Raw genomic sequence first — 27,368 nt, forward strand, 5'->3', positions numbered from 1 at the left:
CGTGCAGCCGGCTTGGAAGGTCAGGGACTTCACCCCCTCAAGTGCTCCGATTCCCATCCTGTGCTTCCCTCATCCCTTCCCCAACCCACAGTTCATGAGCCCCACCAGACTGAGGGGCACCATGCAAATGGTGGGGTTGTCGATGCAAATCTCAGATGGGGGCGGGGGAGACAATAAACCACCAGGGCATGTATGTATGCAACAATCCTGCAGGATGCAGATGTGCAAGTGTACCCCAGAGCCTAAAGTACTATATATATATATCCATTGTCTTCACAGTAGTTGGAACCCACTCCCCTTTGCTTCAGGCTCCTCCTGGGAGTCCTCGCCCATTCTCACCTCAGCGAGGAAACCCGTCCACATACCCTTTGTCCCGTCACATTTATCCCCCAAAATGGTTTATGTTTATGGCTTATTGTCTACTTCCTACCCCACAAAAAATGATCTCCACGGCAAGGACGTTTGTTTCATTCATTTGATACATTTGAAACCACTTGCAACTGTGCTTGGCGCACTGCAGGTGCTCACTGCCTCTCTGGTTAATATCTGAGGGGAAATGGGTCTATTCCCGGCTGTTGTCTGGTGCCGCCACGCCCTCTCCGAAATTCACACAGAGTTGCAAGTTATTTCTGCGAACCTCCCCTTCTCTTCCGAAGAACCAGGAACTCGAGGTCCGACAGCTCACAAGGGCCCTCTCGTGGCCTGTTGGCGCCTAACGGCTCAGCCAGGACCCCGCCTCAAACGCGTGGAACTACACTTCCCAGAATGCCAGCGTCCTCCCGTGGACTCCATTTCCCAGAGGTCTCAGCGGCCACCCCGCCGCTCCTGATCCCTGGCGCGGCGCTGGGCCTGAGGTCGCCCTGACGCCGCCGGGGCGGAGCCGAGTCGCGCGGCTGTAGCCGGGCGGGTTGGTTCCTGAGCCTCCCGCCTGCGGATCGCGGCCAGGAGGCGAGGCCCGTGAACGCCCGAGTCTGGAGAGGTGAGCGACAGAAGCGAGCGAGCCAGGAGGAGGCGGGGACGGCCTGCGTCGCCGGGGCTCCGAGTGTCTTTTGTGGGCGCGGGCGGGCACCGCCGCATCTGTCACCGCACCCCGCTTCGGGCCCTGGACTCTCGCCCCCAGCGGGCCGCTCCGCGCCACTGCCGGGGCCCCCACGTCGGGCTCGCAGCGGCCCGCAGTGGATGCGGAGACAGGCATTTACTCTGGGGTCCGCCCTGTCCGCGCCGTGTGGGCCTCGCGGACTCGGCGCTGGGACCCCGAGCGCAGGGCGGACGCAGCTGGGTCCCTGGTTTCCCTATCTGTCTCCAGCGGTGCCGCCCCTCCCTACTCGGGACACCTAACGCTTTCCTCTTCAAAGCCGTGTTCTGTGGAAGTCAGGAGATGATTCCTTGGCGGGAGGCAGAGGAACCGGATGGAAAAAGGCTTGGGGTGGAGGGAAGTCGTCCCCGGGGCCGTCGTGTTGGGAATCCCGAGCCAGCCTCGCAGGGGCATGGACGGGCAGGTGTCCTGGCGCTGCCTCAGTTTCCTGAGCGGTGCAGTGGGTGCTGGCAGTGCCACCTGGCGTCGAGGGACTCATAAGCTTGGGGCGGGCCCTGGTCCTAGTGGGCTCAGCTTGTTGCTGCTGCCGCGGGTCCAGCATCCCCTCTGGAAGCCCCTAATCCTCGAGACCTGGGCCTGGACAGGCGGCCCAGCGCTGCTTCTCCGCGGGCTCTTGGCTCCTCCCTCTGAGGGCGCACGTGGTCGGATTTCAGAGCTGAAGATTCCAGGGCTGGAAAGCAAGAAGGGGCTTCCTCTTGGCTCCTTTTTTCCCCTCAGATCCGCCTTCTGAAGACTGCACGGTCATCAGGGAAGAGCCCAGAAAGAGGACATGGCTGCTGGGCAGTGGGAAGCGAGGCCCCAGGTGAGCTCATTGCCCTCTCATATCCCAGTGGATAGATTTTCCCGCTAATTGAAGTTCCTCACCCAGAATCATGTTCAGCCAGGATGGCGCATAAGTCCTTTTCCCTTGGAGGAGCTGGTCCGCCCCCACGAGTGGTAGATTCTGTGAGGAGAACCACCTTGCCCATCTATATGTCTTGGTGGTTCTTTTTTTGGGGGGGGTCTCGCCCTTTCACCCAGGCAGTGGCACAATCTCAGCTTACTGCAACCTCTGTCTGCGGGGTTCAAGCAATTCTCGTGCCTTAGCCTCCCAAATAGCTGAGATTATAGGCGACCACCACCACACCCATCTTTTTTGTGTGTTTTTAGTAAAGACGGGGTTTCACCACGTTGGCTGGGCTGGTCTCGCACTCCTGACCTCAGGTAATTCACCCTCCTCAGCCTCCCAAAATGCTGAATTACAGGTTTGCGCCACTGTACACGGCCAGAATCATTTTCTATACTCATTTATTTGTGTGTGTATATATGTATGTATTTTACCATTATATAACATAAAATTTACCGTTTTAATTTTTTTTTTTTTTTTTTTTGAGACAGTCTCACTCCGTTGCCAGGTGCCAGGCTGGAGTGCAGTGGTGGATCTCGGCTCACTGCAACCTCCGCCTCCCCGGTTCAAGCAATTCTCCTGCCTCAACCTCCCGAGTAGCTGGGACTACAGGCACGCGCCACCACACTCAGCTAATTTTTCTATTTTTATGAGAGACGGGGTTTCACCATGTTGGCAAGGATGGTCTTGATCTCTTGACCTCGTGATCCACCCACCTTGGCCTCCCAAAATGCTGGGATTACAGGCGTGAGCCACCGCGCCCTACCTACCGTTTTAATTTTTTAAGTGTATAATTCAGTGGCATCTTAAGTACTTTCACATTGTTGTGCAATCATCATCACTGTCCGTCTTTATTTCTTAGCCCTAGGGGGCAGACATTAAAACGCAGTTTTAGAGAGTAGTTAAGAGTGGAGGCTCAGTCAGACATCTGCCTGGATTTGAATTACACAGGAAAAAACACAGTCACAGAGAGGATAAAAAGTTTGTACAAATCGGTTGGCTGCAGTGGCTCACGCCTGTAATCCCAGCACTTTGAGAGGCTGAGGCAGACAGATCACCTGAGGTCAGGAGTTCGAGACCAGCCTGGCCAACATGGTGAAACCCCATCTTTACTAAAAATACAAGAATTAGCCAGGCATGTTGGCGGGTGTCTGTAATTCCAGCTACTTGAGAGGCTGAGCCAAGAGAATCACTTGAACCCAGGAGGCGGAGGTTATAGTGGGCCAAGATCATGCCATTGCACTCCAGCCTGGGCAACAAGGGCCAAACTCTGTCTCAAAGAAAGAAAAAAATGTGTACAAGTCACAAAGCTGGTCAGTGACTCTGTAACCTGGACAAATTTCTTACCCTGTCTGTGCCTTTTTCTCTTGTGTAAAGTGGTAACAATAATAGTACCTGCTTCATAGAATTGTTGTAAATATTAAATAAAGGTTATACACTGCAAATTAACATAAAGCTCTTAGGACAGTATTTGGCCCGTAGAAAGCCTTCAATAAATTACAGCTATTTTACTTTTCATCATTACTGTCCTTAAGCTTGAGTAAGCACACAGAAAGTTCCTTATTTAACCTAACTTCCATCGTTATTTAGATTGTTCCTGGGTTTTTTGCTCTTACAAACATGAATATGTTTGTGTGTGTACTTTATTGCACTGTTCATTACAGTACAAATAGAGTAATTGATGCTTAAGGCTTCTAATATGTATTATCAAATCACCATCAGAAAGAATATTCTAATTAACACTCCCACTAATGTCCTTAATCCCTCTACCCATCTCTTATACTGGCTGGATAAGGCCTGGCTCTCACTGTGTACTGCTTAGTATATCTTCGTTACTGGCCAGTTGTTCATTAAATGAATGATCTGGAACCTTCAGAAGCTTGAATAGTATCAGAAGTGTTTCTTAGGTAGCCTGTCTTCCCCACTGCTGCCCTCTCCACTCTGAGGTGGTCCTGGGTGAGCTGGAACGGCTTGTCCTTACAGGTGTCACTGACGTTCGAGGATGTGGCTGTGCTCTTTACCCGGGATGAGTGGAGGAAGCTGGCTCCTTCTCAGAGAAACTTGTACCGGGATGTGATGCTGGAGAACTATAGGAACCTGGTCTCACTGGGTAAGGAAATTTCCCTTCTAGAAACAGAATTCAAAAGTTGGGCTATCTCAGCACACCCTTCCCTGAATAAAAGCTGTTGGTCACTGAAAAACTTGAGCTGAGTTTGAGGATTGTACAAACCAGATCTTTATAAATAAATATTAAAAACATACTCTATCTTACAGGCATGGAATTGCCCCTGTGTCTGGGGATGGAAGAGGTGGTATTGATAATCATTCCCCTCCTTTGATGTAATTGCACATTCAGAGTTTCTTCATGTTTCAGGCATCATTTCCCAATGATTGTTCTGTAGTTTGCTCATCTCTCAAGGAGGGCTTCATTCAGATTCTAGGCCTACCACTTGCCTTTCCCATTTGTTTTTTCCAGGGATCAGCAAACTTTGACTATAAAAAGCCACATAGTAAAGATTTTAGGCTTCGTGGGCTGCAAAATGGTCTCTGTAACATATTTCTCTTTTTGTCCACCATTCTTTGTACAAGGCCATACATAAACAGGCAGTGGTCTGGATTTGGCCCATGGCCCATAGTTTGCTGAACGTTGCCATCCTTAAAAGGAAGTCAGATAGTGTTTTCTCCTTTTAAACAAACTACCCATACATAATCCTTTTCATAGATAACCTACTTACAAATTTTAATCAGTCTCTATATGTAACATTCCCTCTTCTTTAGAAAGCTAATGGCACCCTATTAATTACCAATATGGCATGTATATTATATTTTGTTAACATATAATTAATTATACCAAAGTCCTGTCCTACAAGTCACTTGTCTTTTCCTTACCCTACTCCTTTACCTCCTGGGGGCACAACTTAAGCACTACATGGAAGCTCTTTGTACCATCCTATGAGTTTTGTGTTTAAATTTGGGATAACTGTCAAAACAAAAAGCTTGATTTGTTTTGTTTTGCTTTTTTGTCTGTGTGCAGGGCTCCCTTTTACCAAACCAAAAGTGATCTCCCTGTTGCAGCAAGGAGAAGACCCCTGGAAGGTGGAGAAAGATAGTTCTGGCAGCCCCTGTCTAGGTAAGTGGGTGGCCCAAGGTGCCCGGGAATTGTGGCAGGCAACTCTCTGGTTAATGAGAGGAGGTATAGCCTGGAGTGTTGGTTGGGAAACTCCCTTGAGGATTCTTAGACCTTCGGAAGTGGTGGGGAAGGGGAAGCCCAGGCTCTTAGATGCGATTATTTCCATGTAATCACTTCACCATGATTCTCCCAGAATCTCTTCTTGCTCTTTCCTGTTATTTCAGGAGAGGGCTGTATTTTCATGTATTCATTAAGCAAACATAGTATATTTAAAGAATTTCGAATAACTCACTCTGGCTGAGCTCAGGGTGTGTATTTGGGAAAAGGAGAAGGTAAGGAAGGAATAGCCTAGAAAGCTAGGAAAGGGCCACGTGGTGAGTGCTTTGGCACAGTTCTGAGAGGTGGAAACTGTCCCATGGAACCCTGGAAATCATTGAAGGAGTTAGGTAGGGAATCATATGTTCCTTGGTATCTTAGAAAAATTGGTCTGAATTAGAAACAGTTGAGCCTCCATCAGTATAAGAACAGCAGTGTGTCCTTCCTCTGGCAAGCATCACCACCCTGAAAACGAGAGCCCAGGGACATCCACAGAGCTCCCTACAAGTTACAGAGCATTGTTACAATGTTACCATTTATGTTTAATGAAAATTATGTGCATGTGTAATGTGTACATAAGCCCAGAGAGAATGTTAAGGAGGACACGCTTAGCTGGTGACATTAGTTAGTTACACTTGGAATAGGATCGAGGATGGGTCCCATGAAAGAGAGTGTTATTTATATGTAACGTTTTAATTTTTCACAAAGAGAATATATTCATGAAATTCTTAATGTGATTTGAATTTATAAGAATGGTCACTTTGGAAGCATCATGACTGAAAGTGAGGCAAAACTCCAGGCATGGTGGCTTATGCCTGTAATCTCAGCACTTTGGGAAGCCGAGGTGGGTGGATCACTTGAGGTCAGAAGTTTGTGACCAACCTGGCCAACATGGCAAAACCCGTATCTATTAAGTATACAAAAATTAGCTAGGCGTGGTGATGGGCATCTGTAATCCCAGCTACTCAGGAGGCTGAGGCAGGAGAATCACTTGAACCTGGGAGGTGGGTTCTGGTGAGTCACGATAGCGCCACATCACTCCAGGCTGGGTGATGGAGTGAGACTCCATCTCCAAAAAAAAAAAAAGTGAAGCAAAACAAGAGGCAGGAAGCCTTGCAGAGCGATTGCAGTCATGGAGGGAGGTGGGACGTGGAAGGTACCAGACAAAGGCACTTGCCATGGTTCGTGAGGGATGAGGAGGCACCTGCATGATCAGGGTACAGGAGTTGGGTATGGGATGAATTTCACTTGGGATGCAAGTGAAGTAGGTGGAGATTGCTGGTGGGCAGGTGTATTAGTGACAGGCCAGGTAAGCGACAGTGCCGAGACTCAAGGGAAGTCAGGGAGCCATCAGCATGATAGGGGCATTGGAAGCCTCGAGCTGACTGGGTAGGGGGCTGAGCAGAGGCCCAAATCCCAGGAAACGCACTTAAGCTGGAGGAATTGGTGACACAGTCCAAGAGGTAATCAGAGGTGAGAAATGGGGAGGGGCCATCGTGGCAGTTGGGGACTGAGAGCTGCTGAACTGGGGGGCTCTGGCTCTGGGTGATCAAGGATGAACCCTCACCCACAGCTTTCTGTCCTTTGGTCAGTGATGAGCGATCCGTGCTGAGCGCTGGCGGTATAGAATTGGGCAGAAAGGGACACAGGTCTAGCACTTCTGGAGCACACGATCTAATGAGGGAACAGGGTGAACACACTCTTTGCCTACAAGGCATAGAAGGACATGTTCCAGTGAGGAACACGTGGGAAAGACAATCGTGCTGTGAGAGCACAGAGCAGGCAGGTGGCATCAGCAAAGGCTTCCCTGAGGAAGGGCCCAGGATCTGAGAATATGGAGAATTGCTCCGCCTAAGAAATGGTGTTCGTGAAGGTCTGGAGAAGCAAAGCCAGTGAGGAGAAGGCAGAATAGGCACCTGAGAGAGCCACAGTCTCTGTCTTACAAGGTTTGGTTGGTGCTTGAGAGCCAAGCACAGGCTCTGAGGAGCCATAAGTAGCCCAGGGCAGGCCCAGGCTGTGTTCTGCTGGCACCAGCCTGCAGCCCATGTGGAAAGGCTGATGGCTGCAGTGCCAGGGCTTGTCAGGTCCAGATGACTCAGTGATAGCCCGCTGTGCCATGGGCCCAGTGAGGAGCTGCAGGGTAGGCAGCCTCGGTCTCCACAGCCCCTGGGCTAGTGAAAGCTTTCTCCTCTCTGAAGAAAGTTGAGATTTTTTGATATGGGAACCACACTTGTCTGTCTTTTTAACACGTCTGTAGGAGAAATACACTACATGGTCTGACCCTGGCTACCTCTTCACCCTCAACTACTTCTACCCTGCCTTTTATTCGAGGCCTCTAATAACCGTTGGCAGCCCTGCAGTTTGTCAGGGAGGTTCAAGCAGGCCTCCACTCAGGGCTTCTGCCACTGCTTTTTTCTGTCTGGGACTGTTCTTTGTGGCAGTCATGTGCCCATATGGCTCACTTCCTTGTGCTGCACAGGCTTCTACTCACACAGGCATAGCTTATCTGACACACGGCCCTCCAGTCCTCACACTGTCTCCTCGGCATGCTTTATTTTCCCTCCCTGTGCTTAGCACTGTGTAATAGTACCTATTTCTTCATGATCTGTATCTTCCTCTGCATCGTTAGCTTCTGTAGAAGGTGTTGCCTCTTTCATTCACTCGTATTTCTGAAAACCTAAAACAGTCCCTGGCCAGAGTAAGCTTCCAGTTATACAGTGAATGCATGAATAACTTGAATTAGGTTAGCGGTGTTAGGGACAGAAAGAAGTGAACCAGTCCCAGAGATATCTGGCAGATAAAGCCAGCAGGACTTCTGTTAGACATGGAAGATAAAGGAGATGGGGTAAGAAAGAAAATAAAAACAAAGGCTGGTCGCAGTGGCACACACCTGTAATCTCAGCACTTTGGGAGGCAGAGGTGGGTAGATCACGAGGTCAAGAGATTGAGACCATCTGGCCAACATGGTGAAATCCCGTCTCTACTAAAAATACACAAATTAGCTGGGCGCAGTGGCGCGTGCCTGTAGTCCTAGCTACTCCGGAGGCTAAGGCAGGAGAATGGCTTGAACCCAGTAGGCAGAGGTTGCAGTGAGCTGAGATTGCACCACTGCACTCCAGCCTGGTGACAGAGCAAAGCTCTGTCTTAAAAAAAAAAAAAAAAAAAAAGAAAGAAAATAAAAACAAGCGAACTAAATGGGATTGTTGTCGGGGATGCTTGCTTGATTTCTGGTTTGTTCTGTAATGGTTGGTGATGTCATTCAATGAGATAGGAACACTAGAAGGAGATCAAATTTGGAGATGATATAAATCCGGTTCTAGAGGAATTAAATTGAGTTGTTTTTGGTTGACCTAGTTATCCCAATGGTGATGACAAGTAGTATTGATTTTGGGGTACTGTTCCTCAAAGTATAGACTGAGCATGAAATGTAAATTTGGGAGATCCTGATTAATTATAAGTTAACTAAAATAATGGGGGAGAGTAACTTAGCCTAGGGCGAGTGTTCATATTACAGTAAGAGTAAGAAAGAGCATGAGACCGAATCTTGAGGAACCCCAGTATTTCAGGAAGCCAGGCAAAGAAATGAACCCATAGGGAAGACAGGTAAAATGTACTATAAGGAAAATCAGGAGAGGCAGGTGACATTGGAGGCACAGCTTATGATGGAACAGTAGCAGTAGATGGGGCAAAGTAGAGGAATATGAAGCAGGTTTATATGGCAGAATAAACAGGTCTTGGTAATTGATTAGGTGAGGAGGCTGAGGAAGAGAAGTGATAAGGTTAACTCTTAAGGTTTTGATTCAGAACTGGTGCCATTTACAGAGACAAGGGGTTGACCAGGTCGGAGTGAAAAATCATGGGTTTGGTTTTAGGTGTGTTGATTTTGAGGCATCTAAAGTGCTCAAAGTAGGCTTTTGAGTAGGCTGTCTGTAAGGGGGAGTTGAGTACAGGAGATGTCTTTCTTAGAGGACGAGTCTACAATTGAAGTTTCCTGTGGAAAGATGCAGAGTGAGAAGAATCGGGGGCCTAGAATTAAACCTAAGGTACTCCAAGATAATAAACTGTGGTACATCCACACAGCTGTAAAGTGGAATGAGGAAGACCTGTATAAATTCCACTGTGGGCTGATCTCTAGAATGTGAGAACAAGTACAGAACAGAACAGTAAGTATAGCACTGTTATCTAAGAAAGGTGGGTAGGGCATACGAAGAAAAATGTGTGTGTATTTGCTTATACTGTCATGGACCACATAATGTTTCAGTCAGTGATGGCCCACATATATGATGTTGGTCCCTTAGATGGTAATACTGTATTTTTCCTGTCCCTTTTCTATGTTTAAATATGTTTAGATGCACAAACACTTAAAATCGTCTTACAGTCGCCTGTAGTTTTCAGTTTAGTAACATGTTGTATGGGGTGTAGCCAACAAGCAATAGGCTATAGCATATAGCCTAGGTGTGTAGTAGCCTGTACTGTCTAGGTTTGTGTAAGTGCACTCTGTGATGACTGCACAGGACAACATTACTAATAACGCATATCTCAGAACATACCCCAGTCATTAAGCGGCGCATGATTATATATTTTTTAGAAAGATAAAATCAAAAAATAAAGGAGATTAATAAAAGTGGTTATCTACAAGGTGAAGGAAGAAGAAGAATGGAACAGAGATAGAATCTAGAACTGTTTGAGATCTCATAATTTTGACTTCAGAACTATAAAAATGTTTTATAAAATTATAAAACAAAATTAAACAAAAATGAGAAAGTGCCCCCTTCATATTGAAAGCAAAATGAAACAAAGAACCCTAATTGTGTTCCAGGTTGGTGGCTTAGTCACAGAAAGTATTACTTGAATTGCCTTTACGTTGTAGCAATTTCACTTATTAGAGCTATATATCCTAAGGGCAAAAGTAATAGTGAGCAATAATGTTAATTTTGATGGATGTGATAAGAGCAGTTTTGATGTTTTTGCAGATAAAATAATTGCTGTTTGGGATTTGCTTTAGCATAATCTAGTGGAAGAGATGTAAGGGTTTGTATTAGTTTGCCTGGGGCTCCATATTGAAGTACCCAAGTTTGGTGGCTTAAAACAGTAGAGATCTGTTGTCTCACACTGCTGCAGGTCAAAATCAGGGTATTCACAAGGCCTCTGAGACTGGGTAGAGTTCTTCCTTGATTCTTCCTAGCAGGTAGTGATGGCCAGCTTGGAGATGCTCCATGGCCTGCAGCTGCATCAGTCCTATCTGTGCCTCTGTCTTCACACTGTTCTCCCTGTGTCTTCACATCATCTTTACCTCTGGATGCCTGTGTCCAAATTTCCCCATTTTACAAGGACAGCAATCAAATTGGATTAATGCTCACCCCAATGACTTCATCTTAATTTTATTTAAAATATGGTCTTTGCAAAGACCATATTTTAAAATAAGGTCATATTCTGAGGTCCTGGAAGTTAGGAGTTCCTCATATCTTTTTTGATTGACACAATTCAGCCCATAATAAGTTATCAATAGAACAGTGTTGGTGGTTATTGAAGCTGGCTTGGAGATTCATTGTACAATTCACAATACTTTTCATATGCTGAAAATTTCTATGTTAAAAGCTTTAAAAATAAGAGTTACCACAACAAAATTTCTAGAACAGCTTTTCTCTTTACCACCAACACAAACATTATGGAGGATGTTTACAAATATGCAATACTACCCCCATCACGGTTTATATATAATTCCCAGCAGATTGCTCCCTGAGTTCTCTGACTATAGGAAACTTTATGAGACTGCAAATGCAAGTGACATTTGGATAGGTGGAGCTTTAATTATTCTGACTAGTTTATAGGCTAAGTAAGGTAGGGATGGATACTTCAGCAAATAAGTCTGGAAAACTATCTTGCATTCAGATTTGGGTGCTGCCTTCAGCCCTTGTGCTACCTCTTCATCTAGCCTATGGCGGGCAGTTCCATTCACATCCCACCTTACATGTCAGTTCTTATAAAACATTCCAGCAGTCACCTGCTGTACCCCTTTTTTATCTGCACCCTCATTATCTAAGGATAGTTGGATATGCTCATATTCACGTCCATTTCTAGCTTATGTTTCTATTGTAAAAATAGTCATGTTGTATTGTGATTACCTATTGATATCTCTATTTCTAATGTCAAACTGTAAACTCCCTGAAGAAATCAGCTGTTCCTTTTAGTTATTGGATCCATAGTGAACTGTGGATTACTGATGCCTAGGATAGAGCCTAATACATAGTAGGTGTTTTTAAATATTTGGCAAATTAGTAAATAAGGAGTGACCAATGCTTTTTGAAATAAGAACAGTTCTGTGTATTAAGAGGGATAAATCCAGTGGGAAATAATACTGGAAAGGTGAGAAACAGGTCAAAGGAATGCCTTAAGGATCAGGAGCAAGTCACTGTACAGTAAGGAGATCCCCAACTTAGACATTCATGATGGCTTGTTAGAGACATTTTAGTGATGAGATTTAAGAGAATTTGCAGCCTGGGCAACAAAACAAGACCCTGTCTCTACAAAAAATAAAAATATTAGTCAAGCTTCACAGTGTGCACCTAGTTCCTGCTGCTCAGAAGGCTGAGGTGGGAGAATCGCTTGAGTCCAGGAGTTTGAGGCTGCAGTGAGCTATCATGGCACCACTGCACTCCAGTCTGGGCAACAGAGCAAGACCCTGTCTCTCAAAAAAAAAAAATAATAATAAAGATTTTGATGAATTCCTAGGGAAGAGAAAATTCTGAGATAAAACTAAGAATTTATGGCAGGCCGGGCGCGGTGGCTCAAGCCTGTAATCCCAGCACTTTGGGAGGCCGAGGCGGGTGGATCACGATGTCAAGAGATCGAGACCTTCTTGGTCAACATGGTGAAACCCCGTCTCTACTAAAAATACAAAAACTTAGCTGGGCATGGTGGCACGTGCCTGTAATCCCAGCTACTCAGGAGGGTAAGGCAGGAGAATTGCCTGAACCCAGGAGGCAATTGAGTGAGTTGCAGTGAGCCGAGATCGCGCCATTGCACTCCAGCCTGGGTAACGAGTGAAACTCCATCTCAAAAAAAAAAAAAAAAAAGAATTTATGGCAAAGTAACTGAAAAGATGATGATATCATTTTGAACTGGAAAACATATAAAAAAAAGATTTGAAAAGGAATGCTCTGGGTTCAGATTTGGACAGGCTGAATTAAAAGAAAAAGATACTTAAGTGGAAATTCTAGCACGTAGTTGGAAAGAAATCTGTAAAGTATGTTTCAGGATAGTCATACATATAGGAGGTGTGGGAGCGAATAAAATCATCTAGAGAGAGGAGGTTGGAGAAACACTCTCCAGGTATAGTAAGAGTCCAGGTAGGAGAGTCTAGATCTAATAACAGGAACTGGTCAAGGCAGTGGCTATCAGCAAGATAATTCTTGTTTCTCAGCTTCTGAACTAGGTATTAACCTTGTTCATTAGGTAGCTGGGGCCTGAGGTTGATTATGGGAGGAGGCAAAGGTTGAACTGTACCTCAGGAAACCTATTTGTAGGCCTCTAAAAAATTTTAAACAGATCATAAGGAAGAGTTAGAATGTCCACAATCCAAAACTCATGTCTGCTTCAGTGAAAAACATGATTTCAGGACTAAAATACTGGCATGTTAGAGTTGGAATGAGTTTTGATAATGAACTTTTGATAGGTAATTATATCTGTTAAAAAGAAAGGCTTCCCATGTCTTATTTTCTTACTCTCCTTTAAAAACTGTTTTAAGGGTTTCTACTCTTAATGTTTCTGTTTTCTCACCTCCCATTGTTTCCTCCGTTCCCTGCAGTCGGGCCCTCTTCCTTGTGATTCCACTGCAAGCACTGTAAACCCCAAGCAACCTCCATCTCGCCACAATCAGGAATAAGTTTTTAGTCCTCAAATTATTTGTTAAAATTATCATTCCCTCCTCCCTGAAGTACTTGCTTCCTTTGGCTTCAAGAACACTGTACTCTCCTTATACTATTCTTTTTAACCTCCAAATATTTCAGTGTCCAAGTGATTCCTTTCAGCTCTTCAGCTTTAAATAAAACTCACATGCTGCTGACTCCCAAATGCCTGTCTGTAGCTCTGACCTTCCCCAGATCTCCAGAATGATAAATACCACCTAGTATTTCAATATCTTCCTGCAACTCTATTAGGGCATCTCAGCCATCACAAATATACCTGAAACAGAATGCTCCCTCAGACTTGCCCCTTTCCTGGTCTTTCTCTTCTTGGTGACTGCTGCAAGCACGCAAGACTTCTGACTGGAAACCTAGGCATGATCCCTAACTTTCCTGTTTCCTTCTCAGCGTCCTGGGAGTCCTGAGTCTTACTATTCTTGGTCCCGCGAGCTCTTCCTTCACAATACAGCCTGGTACAGTCACCTGTACCTCCAGCACTTTCTTACCTGAAGAACTGCCGTAGCTTCTTCAGTAGCCTCTCCCCTCTCTGCTTCCACTGCTGCCCCAGGATAGTCGGTCTACACAGCAGCCAACTCAGAAATGAACACATAATTCCCTAGTAGCTTCTTCTAAGGCTTATGGCAAATTCCAAAGTCCTTACCATGACCTGGGCCCTAGAGCATTTGTCCCCCACCTTTTTTTTTTATTTTTTTGAGATGCAGTCTCCCTCTGTCACCCAGGCTGGAGTGCAGTGTTGCAATCTTGGCTCACTGAGATGTCCGCTTCCTGGGTTCTAGCAATTCTTTACCTCAGCCTCATGAGTAGCTGGGATTACAGGAGCCCACCACCACACCCGGCTGATTTTTGTATATTTAGTAGAGATGGGGTTTCACCATGTTGGCCACACTGGTCTTGGACTCCTGACCTCAGGTGATCCACCTGCCTTTGCCTCCCAAAGTGCTGGGATTACAGACATGAGCCACAGTGCCCGGCCCTGCTTCACTCATATTTTATCATTTCACCGTTTTCCCTCCTCTTACTTTACTCCATCCAGTCTCTCTGCTATTCCTTAGTCAAACATGCTTTTGTGTTTGCTGGTTCCTTTGCCTAGGGAGCTCTTGAGCACTTTCTTCAGGTATTCATATGACTTTTATGTATGTACTTGTTATTTATCCCTTCATCCCCCTTCCTTCCCTAGCATGCACGCACACACACACACGTGCACACCCATGTGCACACCCCAGGGTATAAGCTCCTTGAAGGCTGGAACCCTGTCTTATTCAATACATTATCTGCATTCCCCAGAACATTACTTGGTCCATGGTAAACACTTAATATTTGTGAATGGAAGGGATGTCTCCAGCATATGTAAAGATAAACAAGGAAAAATCGTGGAGTGCTCTTGAAGCTGCATGTAGTTCAGCATACCTGGCAAGAAGCCAGGGGAGAGGGGGTGAGGACATGTGGACAAAGGTCAGATCAGATAGTACCGTATTCACCATGTTAAGGACTCTGGTCTTCAGATGTGAATCATTGAAAATCTATTGGAGGACTTTAAGGAAGTTTGCAAGATAGTAAAATACTGATCTTAGAAAGATTGGTCGGGCACAGTGTCTTACCCCTGTAATCTCAGCACTTTAGAAGGCCAAGGTGAGTGTATTACGAGGTCAGGAGTTCTAGACCAGCCTGATCAACATGGTGAAACTTTCTCTGTACTAAAAATAAAAAAATTAACCTGGCGTGGTGGCACATGCATATAATCCCAGCTACTCAGGAAGCTAAAACAGGAGAATTGCTTGAACCCAGGAGGTGGAGGTTGCAGTGAGTGAAGATCATGCCACTGCACTCCAGCATGGGCAACAGAGCGAGACTCTATCTCAAAAAAAAAAAAAAAAAAAAAAAAATTATTATTCCGGCTGCAGTGTGGAGTCTGAATTGGTAGAGGACAAGACTAGTTAGGAGATTACGGTAGAAATAGTAATTTGTGGCAAACAAAATGCCACTTAAGTACCTGATCCCCATGCTCAGGGCTCTAGCAAAGGTGAGGGGCCTTTCTTTACACTAGGCCTAAGACAGGTTTGTATCATTGCCTTACAAGCTATAATCCAAGTTGCAGAATCTTGCTTCCTTCTTCCCAGCACATGTATTAAACCTAGAAACAATGGCTAATATACACAGGGAAAAGCACTTCATTTTGCCACTGCCCCCTCCATATATTTGGCCCAAATAATATATTACAATTTGATCACTTAATTTAGCAAGACTGAAATGGAAAAGGAACTAGAAAGGAGTTAAGCATAAAGTTAAGAAACTCTTGCTTTCCCTTACAGTGAATAGTATAAAGATACGGGGCATGTAAAATTAGTCAAGGAGGATGTGTGGAGTGGAAAAAAAAGAAACCAAACCCTAGGGAATACCATTATTTAAAGAAAGAATGGAAGAAGAGTTATCCATGAAGGGAACTAGTAAGTGAACACTAATAAGAAAAGGGAAAAGCAGGATGTATTAAGTTTATTAAGCAGAAGTAAGTTGTACAGAGGTATGAAAGTGACTGTCAAATAGGAATCACAAATACAGTGAGATACAAATGGTCCCTTTAAACAGTTACCTCTACCCCAGGAGAAAATGCTAGGACTATGTGCTAGCATTCCTCTGACAGAATTTAGTATTTACTGAATTGTGTTCTTATCCAATTTTAATATTTCTTCAGTTCTTTACTTTTCCATGTTAACCTTGCTTTATCTTATATATTCATACCTGTCTTATTTGTTGATCTTTGACTCTTTTCAGCCCTCCCATGTAGCCTCTCTTGCTTGATGCATTAATAGTCTGCCTTCCTGGCTTGCAGCTCTTGGCTCTAGGCCTACCTTGTGGTACCTCTTGTCGATGAATTCAGTAATAGGTTCCTCCTGTTTGAACTGGCCCTGAAAACTCTCTAATCTCTGAAATGTGTATGTGTATATATGCATATTTGTATATACATATGAAATACATAAGAATATTTGACATTGTTTAAGTTTAGGAATGTATAAGCAATTAGGGCACATTAACAAAATGTACAACTTTTATATATAATTGGAGTGCTGTCAAGAGGATCTGTAGGAAAATAGGGCATGCTGCTGATCTACTTGTGAAGAACAGTTATGTTAGAAAAGGAAAGTGAGATATATACAGACATAGAAAGACATATAACTACAATATACCTGTGTATATACTACAAAATTAATACATAAGTTTAATACTCTGGTAAGTGCTATAGTAAGGAGAATGAACTGTGGCTGTTCAAAGGATTGAGAGTCCATTTTTGAACTGAATCTGAAAGATACAAAGGAATTTGACATGGGGTGGAGGGATTTTCCAGATTAAGAATAATTACACAAAGGCTGGGCATGGTGGCTCACGCCTGTAATCCCAGCACTTTGGGGGGGCCACAATAGGCGAATTGCTTGAGGCCCAGAGTTCAAGACCAGCCTGTCCAACATGATGAAACCCCATCTTTACTAAAAATACAAAAATTAGCCAGGCATGATGGTGGGTGCCTGTAATCTCAGCTACTCAGGAGGCTGAGGCATGAGAATTGCTTGAACCTAGGAGACAGAGGTTGCAGTGAGCTGAGATTGCATTACTGTACTCCAGCCTGGACGACAGAGTGAGACTGTCTCAAAAAAAAAATAAATAAAATAAATTAATAATAATAATAATAATTAGGATTCCATCAAGGGTTTTGGATCTTGACACTAAAATTCCTTTCTCAACTCATGCTCCCCTTATAACCCTTTTCTGTTCTTCATTAGCCAATTCTTCTGGTCACTCTTATTTTCTCACCCTCTTTAGATGGGTTTGCTTTATTCTTTCCTCACCCTGGTACTTAAATTGCTGTCAATTTAAGTACACATTTAATCTCGGTAGTCAACTGCTATGATATCACATGAAACATCTTCTTTGCTTCCCTCCAGGATTGAAGAGCAGTCGTAAAACCACAAAGTCAACGCAGACACAAGACTCTTCATTTCAGGGACTGATTCTGAAAAGATCCAACAGGAATGGACCTTGGGATTTAAAATTGGAAAAGCCTTACATATATGAAAGCAGATTAGAGAAAAAGCAGGACAAAAAGGAAAGTTTTCAGATAGTTTCAACCACCCACAAAAAAATTCCCGCTAGAGAAAGAAGCCATAAAAATACTGAATTGAGCCAAAACTTCAGCCCAAAGTCAGTGCTTATTAGGCAACAGATATTTCCCAGAGAAGAAACACCACCAAAATGTGAAATACAAGGAAACAGCTTCAAACAGAATTCAGATTTACTTAATCAACCAAAAATTACAGCAGATAAACGCTATAAATGTAGTATGTGTGAAAAAACCTTCATTAACACTTCATCCCTTCGTAAACATGAGAAAAACCATAGTGGAGAGAAATTATTTAAATGTAAAGAATGTTCAAAAGCCTTTAGCCAAAGTTCAGCTCTTATTCAACATCAAATAACACATACTGGAGAGAAACCCTACATATGTAAAGAATGTGGGAAAGCCTTTACTCTCAGTACATCCCTTTATAAACATCTAAGAACACATACTGTAGAGAAATCCTATAGATGTAAAGAATGTGGTAAATCCTTCAGCCGAAGGTCAGGCCTTTTTATACATCAAAAAATTCATGCTGAAGAAAACCCTTATAAATATAATCCAGGTAGGAAGGCATCTAGTTGCAACACATCCCTTTCTGGATGTCAAAGAATTCATTCTAGAAAGAAGTCCTACTTATGTAATGAATGTGGCAACGCCTTTAAGTCTAGCTCATCCCTTCGTTATCATCAGAGGATTCACACCGGAGAGAAACCTTTTAAATGTAGTGAATGTGGGAGAGCCTTCAGTCAGAGTGCATCTCTTATTCAACATGAAAGAATTCACACTGGAGAAAAGCCCTATAGATGCAACGAATGTGGGAAAGGCTTCACTTCTATTTCACGACTTAATAGGCATCGAATAATTCATACTGGAGAGAAGTTTTATAATTGTAACGAATGTGGTAAAGCCTTAAGTTCCCACTCAACGCTTATTATTCATGAGCGAATTCATACTGGAGAGAAACCATGTAAATGTAAAGTATGTGGAAAAGCCTTCAGACAGAGTTCAGCGCTCATTCAACATCAGCGAATGCATACTGGAGAAAGACCTTATAAATGTAATGAGTGTGGGAAAACATTCAGGTGTAACTCATCCCTTAGTAATCACCAGAGAATCCATACTGGAGAGAAACCATACCGATGTGAGGAATGTGGGATATCTTTTGGCCAAAGTTCAGCTCTTATTCAACATCGAAGGATTCATACAGGAGAAAAACCCTTTAAATGTAATACATGTGGGAAAACTTTTAGACAAAGCTCATCACGTATTGCACATCAGAGAATTCATACTGGAGAGAAACCCTATGAATGTAATACATGTGGGAAACTTTTCAACCATAGGTCATCCCTTACTAATCATTACAAAATTCATATTGAAGAGGACTCCTAGAAAGTAGATTTGTATGTGAAAGCCTTAAACCAAAGCTCATCAGAGAATACATTCTTGAGAGTGATGTAATAAATGTAATGGATATGAAAAAAACTATAGTCCTCATTAGGTATTTAATTCCATGGATAAACCTTGACTATGTAATAGCTATGAGGAAAGTGTTTGTGCCTGTCAGACACTTTAAAAAAGAACCTGAGATAAAGAGTTTACAATTGGAGACATTGACTGGCCATTTTTGAAATGGGTTTGCTTTTTCCTTATTCCTACAGATGTATATGCTACATGTCATCACATCATCATCAGAAACATCTAAGTGGGTGGGAGGCGTGCTTTAGAGTTCTCATTAGAAGACCACCAAACTGGTAATATTTTTATAACATTTTAATAGCATACAAATGAATTGATCAAATTGTACCTTTTTAAAGGACCAAAATAAAAGATAAAAATGAATTATGAACTACTACCTCTCAGTCTCTGGGGTTTCTCCTTTTCCTACCCTGATGTCAAACTTGTGCATGGATTTCATTAAAAAAGAAAAATCTGGTCTTTTATTCTTCTAGTAGTTGTGAATTGGGAATTTTCTACTAAACTTTATGTCTTAAGTTGGCTTTGGTTTATTTCTCTGAAGTCATTTATTAGGAGGGTGTACCAGTTATATGCCCTGAACTTTATTAAAAAGAAAAGTAGGCAATTGTTTCAGGTTTAAAGCTACCAAATATGTATTTTTTAAATTTATAGCAACACATCAGAAGAACTTGAAGAAATTTAACACTTGTGGCAAACTCTAGAAAAGGACATTGTTGGGGTCTGAATGTTTATGTCTCCCCCAAATTCATATGTCCAAATGCTAATCTCCAAGGTGATGGTAATTTGAACTGGGATGTTTGGGGAGGTGATTAGACTGTAAGGGCAGAGCCCTCATTAATGGGATTAGTGCCCTTATCAGGGAGCCCCAAGGCAGCTTGTTCTGCCCTTCAGCCATGTGAGGGCACAGGGATAAGATAAGCTGCTTTGAATCAAGATGGCCATAACCAGTCGCCAAACCTGCTAGCACCTTAAATGGATTTCCCAGCCTCCAGAACTGTAAGAAATGTTTTGTTAGTTACCTAGTATGATGCGGTATCTTGTCATAGCATCCCAAATAAGATGTGAATTGTTTCATAAACTCATTGTAGTGTGACGGGTCCTCTACCAGGTTACTTAAGGGTTTATATCTACTGCTTGAACCCTGAAGGCTGGGCAATAAGCAAAGGCCATGGTTCCCAGCCAAGGAGCAAGTGTCACTGAGAACCCAAACATCCCAGACTATCTGAGAACACACCAAGGAAACAGTCCAATCACACACATTAGCCAAAGAACCAGAAAATTAGCTTAAACACAGGTTAGAGGTACAAGGTGGTGCAGATTTCCAGAGCTGTCCTGCTGCCATCCAGAAGTGCACTATATGGAAATCCTAATAAACTCATCTACTCATCAAGCTGGATTTGGCTGAGTCATTCTTTGGTCTCTTGGCTCCTCCCAGTTTGGTGGGGTGGGGGCACGTTGCAGTCCCAAGTTCTTCCTCATAGCAGTAAATATTTCTTAACTTTGGAGCAGGTACTATACAAGTTTTAAGACATGCTTTTCTTCAAAAGCCATGAATTGGGGGTAAGGGAATGGAGTTGGACTAGCAAATGAGCAAGCAGATTATATTGTGGTTTTTGTTGTTTTAATAGGCAAATAAGTTATGACAATATGTTGCAATATGAGAATATTGTAAAGATATGCACAGGATGAAAAAAGACTCATCAAGAGAGCCTGGAGACATCAAAGAAAGCTTTCCAGGGGCAATGATTCCTGAGGCATATTTGGGGAGAATAATGGGAACTCCGAGGGAGAGAGAAGCATCCCAATTAAGAGGAAACTGCGTGTGCCAAAGCACAGGTGGACAATGGGGCACATTTGGGAAACTTAATTGTAGAACCAGTGAGCAGGAGAAGGACAAATGTTAAAGCTTGAGTAGAAGACAGAAGGCAAATCACAAAAGGCTTTATCTGCCAACCTAAGAAGTGTGGATTTTATGGTAAAATTGGTGGAGTCAAAGATGGTAACCAAGGGAAATTGCATAGAAGGTAAGTGTAAAGGGAGTGAAGAAAGCTGAGGCCTGATGATGACTGATGCCGAGAAATCTGGGCTGTTTAAATTCAAGTAATAGGTAAATGAGGGTCCCAGCTCAAGCAGGGACAGCTTTGATGGAGAACAGGAGGCAGATAATTATGTATTAGAATAAATAAGGCATGGCTTTCACAGGCAAATAGGTGAGAGTGATTGAGAAGAAAGCTGACTCAGGATTGCCAAAAGTCCTGTATTTAATGATTTTTGTCCTGAATCCTGTATTCACTTTGTTAGGATGACTTAAATGTACTCAGGGTTTCTCCCCACCATTAATGAAACATCAACAGCTACTGTTCTGCTTCAGTAATTGGCACTTAAATCGCTTAAGTGGCAATACAATCTGGAAATCGTACCTCCACAAATAAAGATCGGAACAATCTCTTATGCTCTCTCCTACATGTTTGACTGAGAGAAGACAAGGAAGTGAGAATAAAAGTACTTGTTTTCTGGAAAAGACTGTTCTTTTGGCCAAATTCCCAAGTTGTAAATAGATAATCCCCAATAATTAGATCTTTGTATCAGTCCACATGGTCTGAAAAATCAGTGACAGCCTCACTGCCAGTAGCCATGCTTCTGAAGTCAACTCAATGATGGCCTTCAGCTTCTGAAAGCCACTTAGTTCTGCCCCTAGACCACAGCAAGTCCCTCCCTCCAGTGACTGTGCTTCTGGAAGTTAGTCAGTTGACAACCATCTTATTCCAGTGACCACACTAACACACTTGAAAGTCTGTCAATTCATAAACACCCCTGCTTCTGAAAATCCACCAATCCCAGACACTGAGCTCAAAATTTTGGATAAGATCAGCTCTGGCTTTCTTCAGGGATACTGTTCCTGCAGACACAGTTCTTCCTTGCAGGTGTGCATCAAGTTTGACTTCTGTGTCACATACCAAGTTCAATTTATTGTTAGTTTGTAAGTTTGCACCCATTTCAATAGTTCAGCTTCAATTTATTGGTAACTATGCTTCACTCGTGAGATGATCAAAATCAGTATTTTCAATTATTGTGATTACGGTATTTTTTTTAATGTTTTGTGTTAAGGATATTTAATATGAGATCAACCCTTCAGTTTATTTTCATTTATGTATATATGAATCCCAAATGCAAGTATACATTTTATGATTAATTTTCAAAACATTTGGTATCAAATTAGAAAAAAGATGTTTTGAAGCTCTGTCTACAGTACACAATTGTTCATTCCATATGGAGTGTATTGGAAAGTTAGATATAAGCCAGGATATACTAACAGCAAAGCCTAAGAGATATATGATTTCCTCAACTAGTACTAAAAAAAAGGGATAAGTAACAAATTTTCCCATTAAAGGAAATTCAGATGAAAATAAAACAACCATCGCAGATGACCTTCCACACTGTATATCACCATCATCAATCTTTTCAGCTCAAATGACCAATTGAATGCACCAAAATTATTTCCTGGTTCTAAGATTGCAAATGAATTTTCAAGTGTCAGAATAAAATCTGCAGTAATAAAAATATAATCTTTCTGTTTACTATTAGAGATTATTAAGATCTAAAATGACTCTTTTTACACTGTAACCCCATATGCAAACAATCACAACGAATTTTTGCATCTGGGGTTATATTGTAAAAAGGCATTTTAGATTTTTTTTTTTTTTTTTTTTTGGCCTATGCAGTGTTTTTCTCCCCCCACCCCTTAAATAGCTGTTTATTGGCAGTGTGTTGGAAAGGGCGATGGAGTTAGCATTCACAGATGACACCACACACCACTGTCACAAGGGAGGCAAGAGCATGGGCAAGCCATGGGCAAGCCAGCCTGGAGCCCCGGAGTAGGAGGCCCCCTCTTCAAGAGTGTGGGAGGGGACGGGGCCTGGAGTGTTGGGGGCAGCCTGGGAACACCTCCGCTTGGTAGGCGCGGTTAGAGATGAAGAGGGACTCGCTGGCGGCAGCCCCAGCCTGACCGCTTGGGGTGTACTTTCCTTGACATGAGAGGCTGTTGGCCAGGGCGCCCTTGATGTACTCCTCCTGCGCCGCCTTCTTGTTTTCCTTCTTCCCACCCCAGGCCTTCAGGGCAGAGGCCTGCAGGGCTCGGCTGTAGAAGGTCAGGGCCCAGGGCTTGCAGGAGGCACTTGTTGATGGCATTGAGGTTGATGGATGCCTCCTCCTCTGGCCTCCAGAAAGGAAGGTGATCCCAGGGACAGCAGGGGGAACTGTGCGGCACAGCGCTGTGACAGTTGCCATGGCAGTCTCCTCGTGAGAAAACTTCTGAGTGCAGGCGTGGCCTGGGGTAACCATGTTGGGCTTCAGCAAGGTGCCTTCCAGGTATATGTGGTGGTTGCTCAGAGCCTTGTAGAGAGCAGCCAGCAACTTCTCAGTCACATACTGACAGCGCTTCAAGTCATGGTCCCCATCAGGGAGGATTTCAGGCTCCACGATGGGCACAATGCCATTCTGCTGACAGATGCTGGCGTAACAGGCCAGGAGGTTGGCATTTTCCATGATGGCGGGGGTTGAGGGGGTGTGCTCCCCAATCTTCAGCACGCAACGCCACTTGGCAAAGTCAGCACCATCCTTCTTGTACTGGGCACAGCACTCAGACAGCCCATCCAGCCCTTGGGTGGTGGTCTCACCATTTGTGCCTGCCAGGGGGACCACGCCCTTGTCTACCTTGATGCCCACAACACCGCCCTTGGATTTGATAACTTGGGGGAAGGGACGCCCATCATCCCCCTTCTGGTAGAGTGTCTCGTGGAAGAGGATGACGCCCCCGGTGTGGGGGTTCACCCAGTCATCAGCTGTCAGCAGCAGCTGACAGTAGAAGTGCCGGTCCTCCTCGGTGTTCTCAGTGCCAATGGACTGCAGCCGCTTGGCAATACTCTCAGTGGACTCATCTGCAGCCAGGTTGCCCTTGCCCAGGGCCACGATGCGGTGAATGATGTCAGACAGCTCCTACTTCTGCTCCGGGGTCAGCGCTGGATATTGACAGGGCATGGTGCTGGTGGTAGCAAGTTCCTGGTACAGGAGAGGGACGAGTGTGCGGGATCTGGTGGCGGAGGACAGTGGGCTGGCGAGTGGACTCTGGGAGCGAACGTGGCACTCGTCACTAGGACCCCTTCTGCCTGCAGTGTTTTTTTTTTTTTTTAGAAAAATTGTGCTTATAAAACTATCTTATCCCTTCTAGATGAGACCTGGGAAACTATGAAATTTTTTGCAGAAACAATTGAGTTAATAAGGCAGATTGTATTCCTTTGGTTGATATAATCCAAATTTATGTAGATGTGTAGAAGTGCAAACAATTTTTATTCAAGATTAAAGCAAAGCCTGGAGTACTCTATGGAAGGTGTCCTGCCCATATTCTGCATTTTTGCATGATGCTAGACAGACAGCATCTGATAGCCATTCTATTGACACTGAACTCATCATGAAATTGTTCCCTTCTTCGGCATTTAAAGTGTTTAAACTGAGCAGTTAAAGTATTTTTGTGATTTTGTTGTCATTCCATAACCTTCAATTCTCTCTTTAATCCTCTAGCACTCAGAAACTTGTTGGAATTCCCAGTTTCAACTACAACATGTAAACAGCCTGGAAGTCATCACCCCAATCCTTACAAGAAAAAGCTGGTCAAGCTGAAAATCAGTGACTTCTATCTTTCTGAGAAGTCACGACAGTGAAATCTGGAGAGACGGGCATATCCAGAGACACAGCTGTGATCTATTAACTTAGAGCATACTGGAGCCATAAACTGGTAGGAAAACTTACAGGTAATTTTGATGAATTGCTGGAGGCTGAATATGGACTAGACTGAGAATGAGAAACTTCTGGGGCCATAGTCATAATGGGTCCAGCATACCGCCATTGTCACTAGCTCCAGGAATCCCAACAGATTCACAGGTGATGATCTGAGAAATATCCCCTAAGGGCTGTGGCAGAAGAAGGGGAATCATTATGCAATACACCCAGAGTGTTCTCCATAAAAGCCTACACTCTAGGGAAAGAGTTTGCTGGAGTCTTATGCTAGCTGGAGGAAGAACATTCCCCCACTCTCGCTAACCTTCCTGTCTCACCTAAGGGATAGGAAACATTGTCAACATGGGTCAAGACTTTGAGGATTTTAGTAGATTGGAATGCTGCAACTGGTGGGAGGAGAACAGGGCAAGGAGGCAAAGTTACGCTACTGGAGAAACACTTGAGTAGGTCCCAGCACCTGGACACAGGCCCACTGACAGATTTAACTGGAAGATTATAAAACGCACCCCCCCCCCGCGCCACCATTCCAACGGAGCCGCAGTGCACCAGTACTGGGTTGCAACAGACAGAGCCACAGACTGTCCTGAGGGGGAGCATTTGGGGAAACTCAAAATCACAAGTGGAGACAAAAGCAAGGATACTAGCGGAATTTGAAGGCCCTGGCACCTATGGATAGGCAATTTCTAGCCAAATTAATATAAATATAGCAGCATATTGAAATGATTACACATCATGAACAAGTGGGATTTATCCCAGAAGTCCAAGATTTGTTCCACATACAAAAATCAACCACACCACATTTAATATAATGGGTCGGGGAGAGTGTGTTCATCTTGATGCAGAAAAAGCATTTCACAAAATGCAGTTCATTCTACAGTTACACCAAGGTGGGGATTTTTCAGCACCTCTGGTTTCACTGGAAACTCAGGTAGAAAAAATTTAGAAATCATGGGTGTTCATTTGTGCAAAATAAGACAACCTCTTTTTTTTTGTTTTTATTTTTTTTTTGTTGAGACGGAGTTTCACCATATTGGTCAGACTGGTCTCAAACTCCTGACCTCAGGTGATCCACCCACCTCGTCCTCCCAAAGTGCTGGGATTACAGTCGTGAGCCACTGCACCCGGCTAATAAGACAACTTCTTATTTCGCAGTTGGGGATATGGGGCCCAGAATCCTTTCAAATCCTTGTCCAAGTCGAAGTCAGTCACACCCTTACCCAGGTATCCAATGAAGCACTGGTTTAGGTGCCACCCTGAAGAGATTTGGCTGATGCCATCAAAGTCCCAAATCCTTAAGCTAATCAACAGGGAGCATATTTCGGGTCAACCTGATTCAATCAGAAGGGTGAGATGTAAGATTTCCTTTTTTGCAGAGGAAGATACCAGGACCCAGAGAGAGCAGAGGATGTGTCTGAGCTCACAGAGCAAATGAAAGTGCTGAGACTCAGTCTCAGACTATTTCATTGAAAAGCAAGGTCTTAGGCTGGGCGAGATGGCTCATGCCTGTAATCCCAGCACTTTGGGAGGCCAAGGCACATGGATCACCTGAGGTCAGGAGTTTGAGACCAGCCTGGCCAACATGGTGAAAACCCATCAGTGCTGGCATGTGCCTGTAATCTCAGTGACTGGGGACACTGAGGCAGAATTGCTTGAACCCGGCAGGCAGAGGCTGCAGTGAGCCGAGATCATGCCACCGTGCTCTAGCCTGGATGACAGAGCAAGACTCTGTCTCAAAAAAATAGAAAGAAAAAAAGAAAGAAAACCAAGGCCTTGATACCCAGCACCCATTGCAAATCATGGTCTGTTCCTTGACATTGGGGGCTGGCTTCTGTCCCCTGGGCCTTGTACTCCCCTCTGGCACAGCGATATCCACTGCCTGAAAATGTGTCAGTGGGCCCTCTGTCTCCACTCTCCAGTCTCATCCCCTGCACCTGCTCCTCCTTCCATAGCTGGGTTAAGAGTACCATAAGTTCTCTCTCTGCTCTCAACTTCTGTTTTCTGTCCTTTGTTGTTATCCCTAAAAAATTATATTATTTTGTCACTAAACTCTTTCTGCCCAGGAACCCAGATATTACTGCTTACCTATTTGTTTTAGTCCATTTGGGCTTCTACAACGAAATTCCACAATCTGGCTATCTTACAAAAACAAATGTATTTCTCACATTGTGGAGGCTGGGAAGTCTGAGATGAGACTGTGGTAGATTCAGTGTCTGGTGAGGGCCCACTTTCTATCTCCTTCTTCAGGTGGTGAAGGGGAAGCACGCTCTCTTTGGACTCTGACAAGGACCCCAGTCCTATGCACGAGGGATCCATCCTCATGAACTCAGCTAGTCTTAATCACCTCCTGGAGGCCTCATCCCTTCACACCATTATATCAGGCCGTGGGGTTTCAACACATTAATTTTGGGGGTACACAAGCATTCAGATGTGACACACTTAATTCTCAATTACTTTCTCCAATGACTTCATTCCTTCCAGATCCCCTTGAATTCAAAAATTGTGGCTGTGTGAATTATTCAGGATTGGTATTGAAACAATGGGTGATTTTCTTTCAAAAAAAATTTTTTGGGGGGGTACATGTGATAATTTAATACATTCATATAATTTGTAAAAATTAGATCAATATAATTGGGATATTGATCATCTTATTTATCTTTTCTTTATGGTAGAGACTGTCAAATTATTCTCTCCTAGCTATTCTGAAATATACAATAGATTGTCCTAAACTACAGTCACCCTACTGTTCTATCCAACACTAGGTCTTATTTCTTCTATTGAACTGTATATTTGTGCCCATTAATCAACCTCTTCTCTCATAACTTTGAAAATAGAAGCAGTTCTAAACCACAGTGAAATCC

General features: G+C 43.9%; 1 protein-coding gene and 1 pseudogene across 3 annotated transcripts; one reads left to right on the forward strand and one right to left on the reverse strand.

Annotated features, from left to right (window-relative positions):
- The first annotated feature begins 876 nt into the window (after positions 1-876).
- On the forward strand, positions 877-26,573 carry ZNF354A (zinc finger protein 354A). Of its 3 annotated transcripts, none has more exons than XM_078365798.1 (5): positions 877-979; positions 1,814-1,898; positions 3,966-4,092; positions 5,017-5,112; positions 24,295-26,573. In XM_078365798.1, the coding sequence occupies exons 2-5, from the start codon at positions 1,866-1,868 to the stop codon at positions 24,432-24,434; spliced, it is 396 nt and encodes a 131-aa protein (XP_078221924.1). In that variant the 5' UTR covers positions 877-979; positions 1,814-1,865; the 3' UTR covers positions 24,435-26,573. The 3 variants fall into 3 exon arrangements, with proteins under 3 accessions (XP_078221924.1, XP_035146568.2, XP_002744579.3); XM_035290677.3 differs by lacking the exon at positions 24,295-26,573 and adding an exon at positions 17,069-19,093 and having other exon boundaries at positions 1,750-1,898; XM_002744533.6 differs by lacking the exon at positions 24,295-26,573 and adding an exon at positions 17,069-19,093.
- On the reverse strand, positions 22,580-23,808 carry LOC100395042 (fructose-bisphosphate aldolase A pseudogene; annotated as a pseudogene).
- Positions 26,574-27,368: the final 795 nt, after the last annotated feature.

Source organism: Callithrix jacchus, chromosome 2 (genome assembly GCF_049354715.1).
Source record: "Callithrix jacchus isolate 240 chromosome 2, calJac240_pri, whole genome shotgun sequence".
Lineage (NCBI taxonomy): Eukaryota > Metazoa > Chordata > Mammalia > Primates > Cebidae > Callithrix > Callithrix jacchus.

Coding starts and splice junctions, on each gene's coding strand:
- ZNF354A (XM_035290677.3), top strand. CDS start 1,866: ATGGCTGCTGGGCAGTGGGAAGCGAGGCCCCAG. Junction 4,093..5,016: donor TAGGAACCTGGTCTCACTGG/GTAAGGAAATTT, acceptor GTCTGTGTGCAG/GGCTCCCTTTTACCAAACCA. Junction 5,113..17,068: donor TTCTGGCAGCCCCTGTCTAG/GTAAGTGGGTGG, acceptor GCTTCCCTCCAG/GATTGAAGAGCAGTCGTAAA.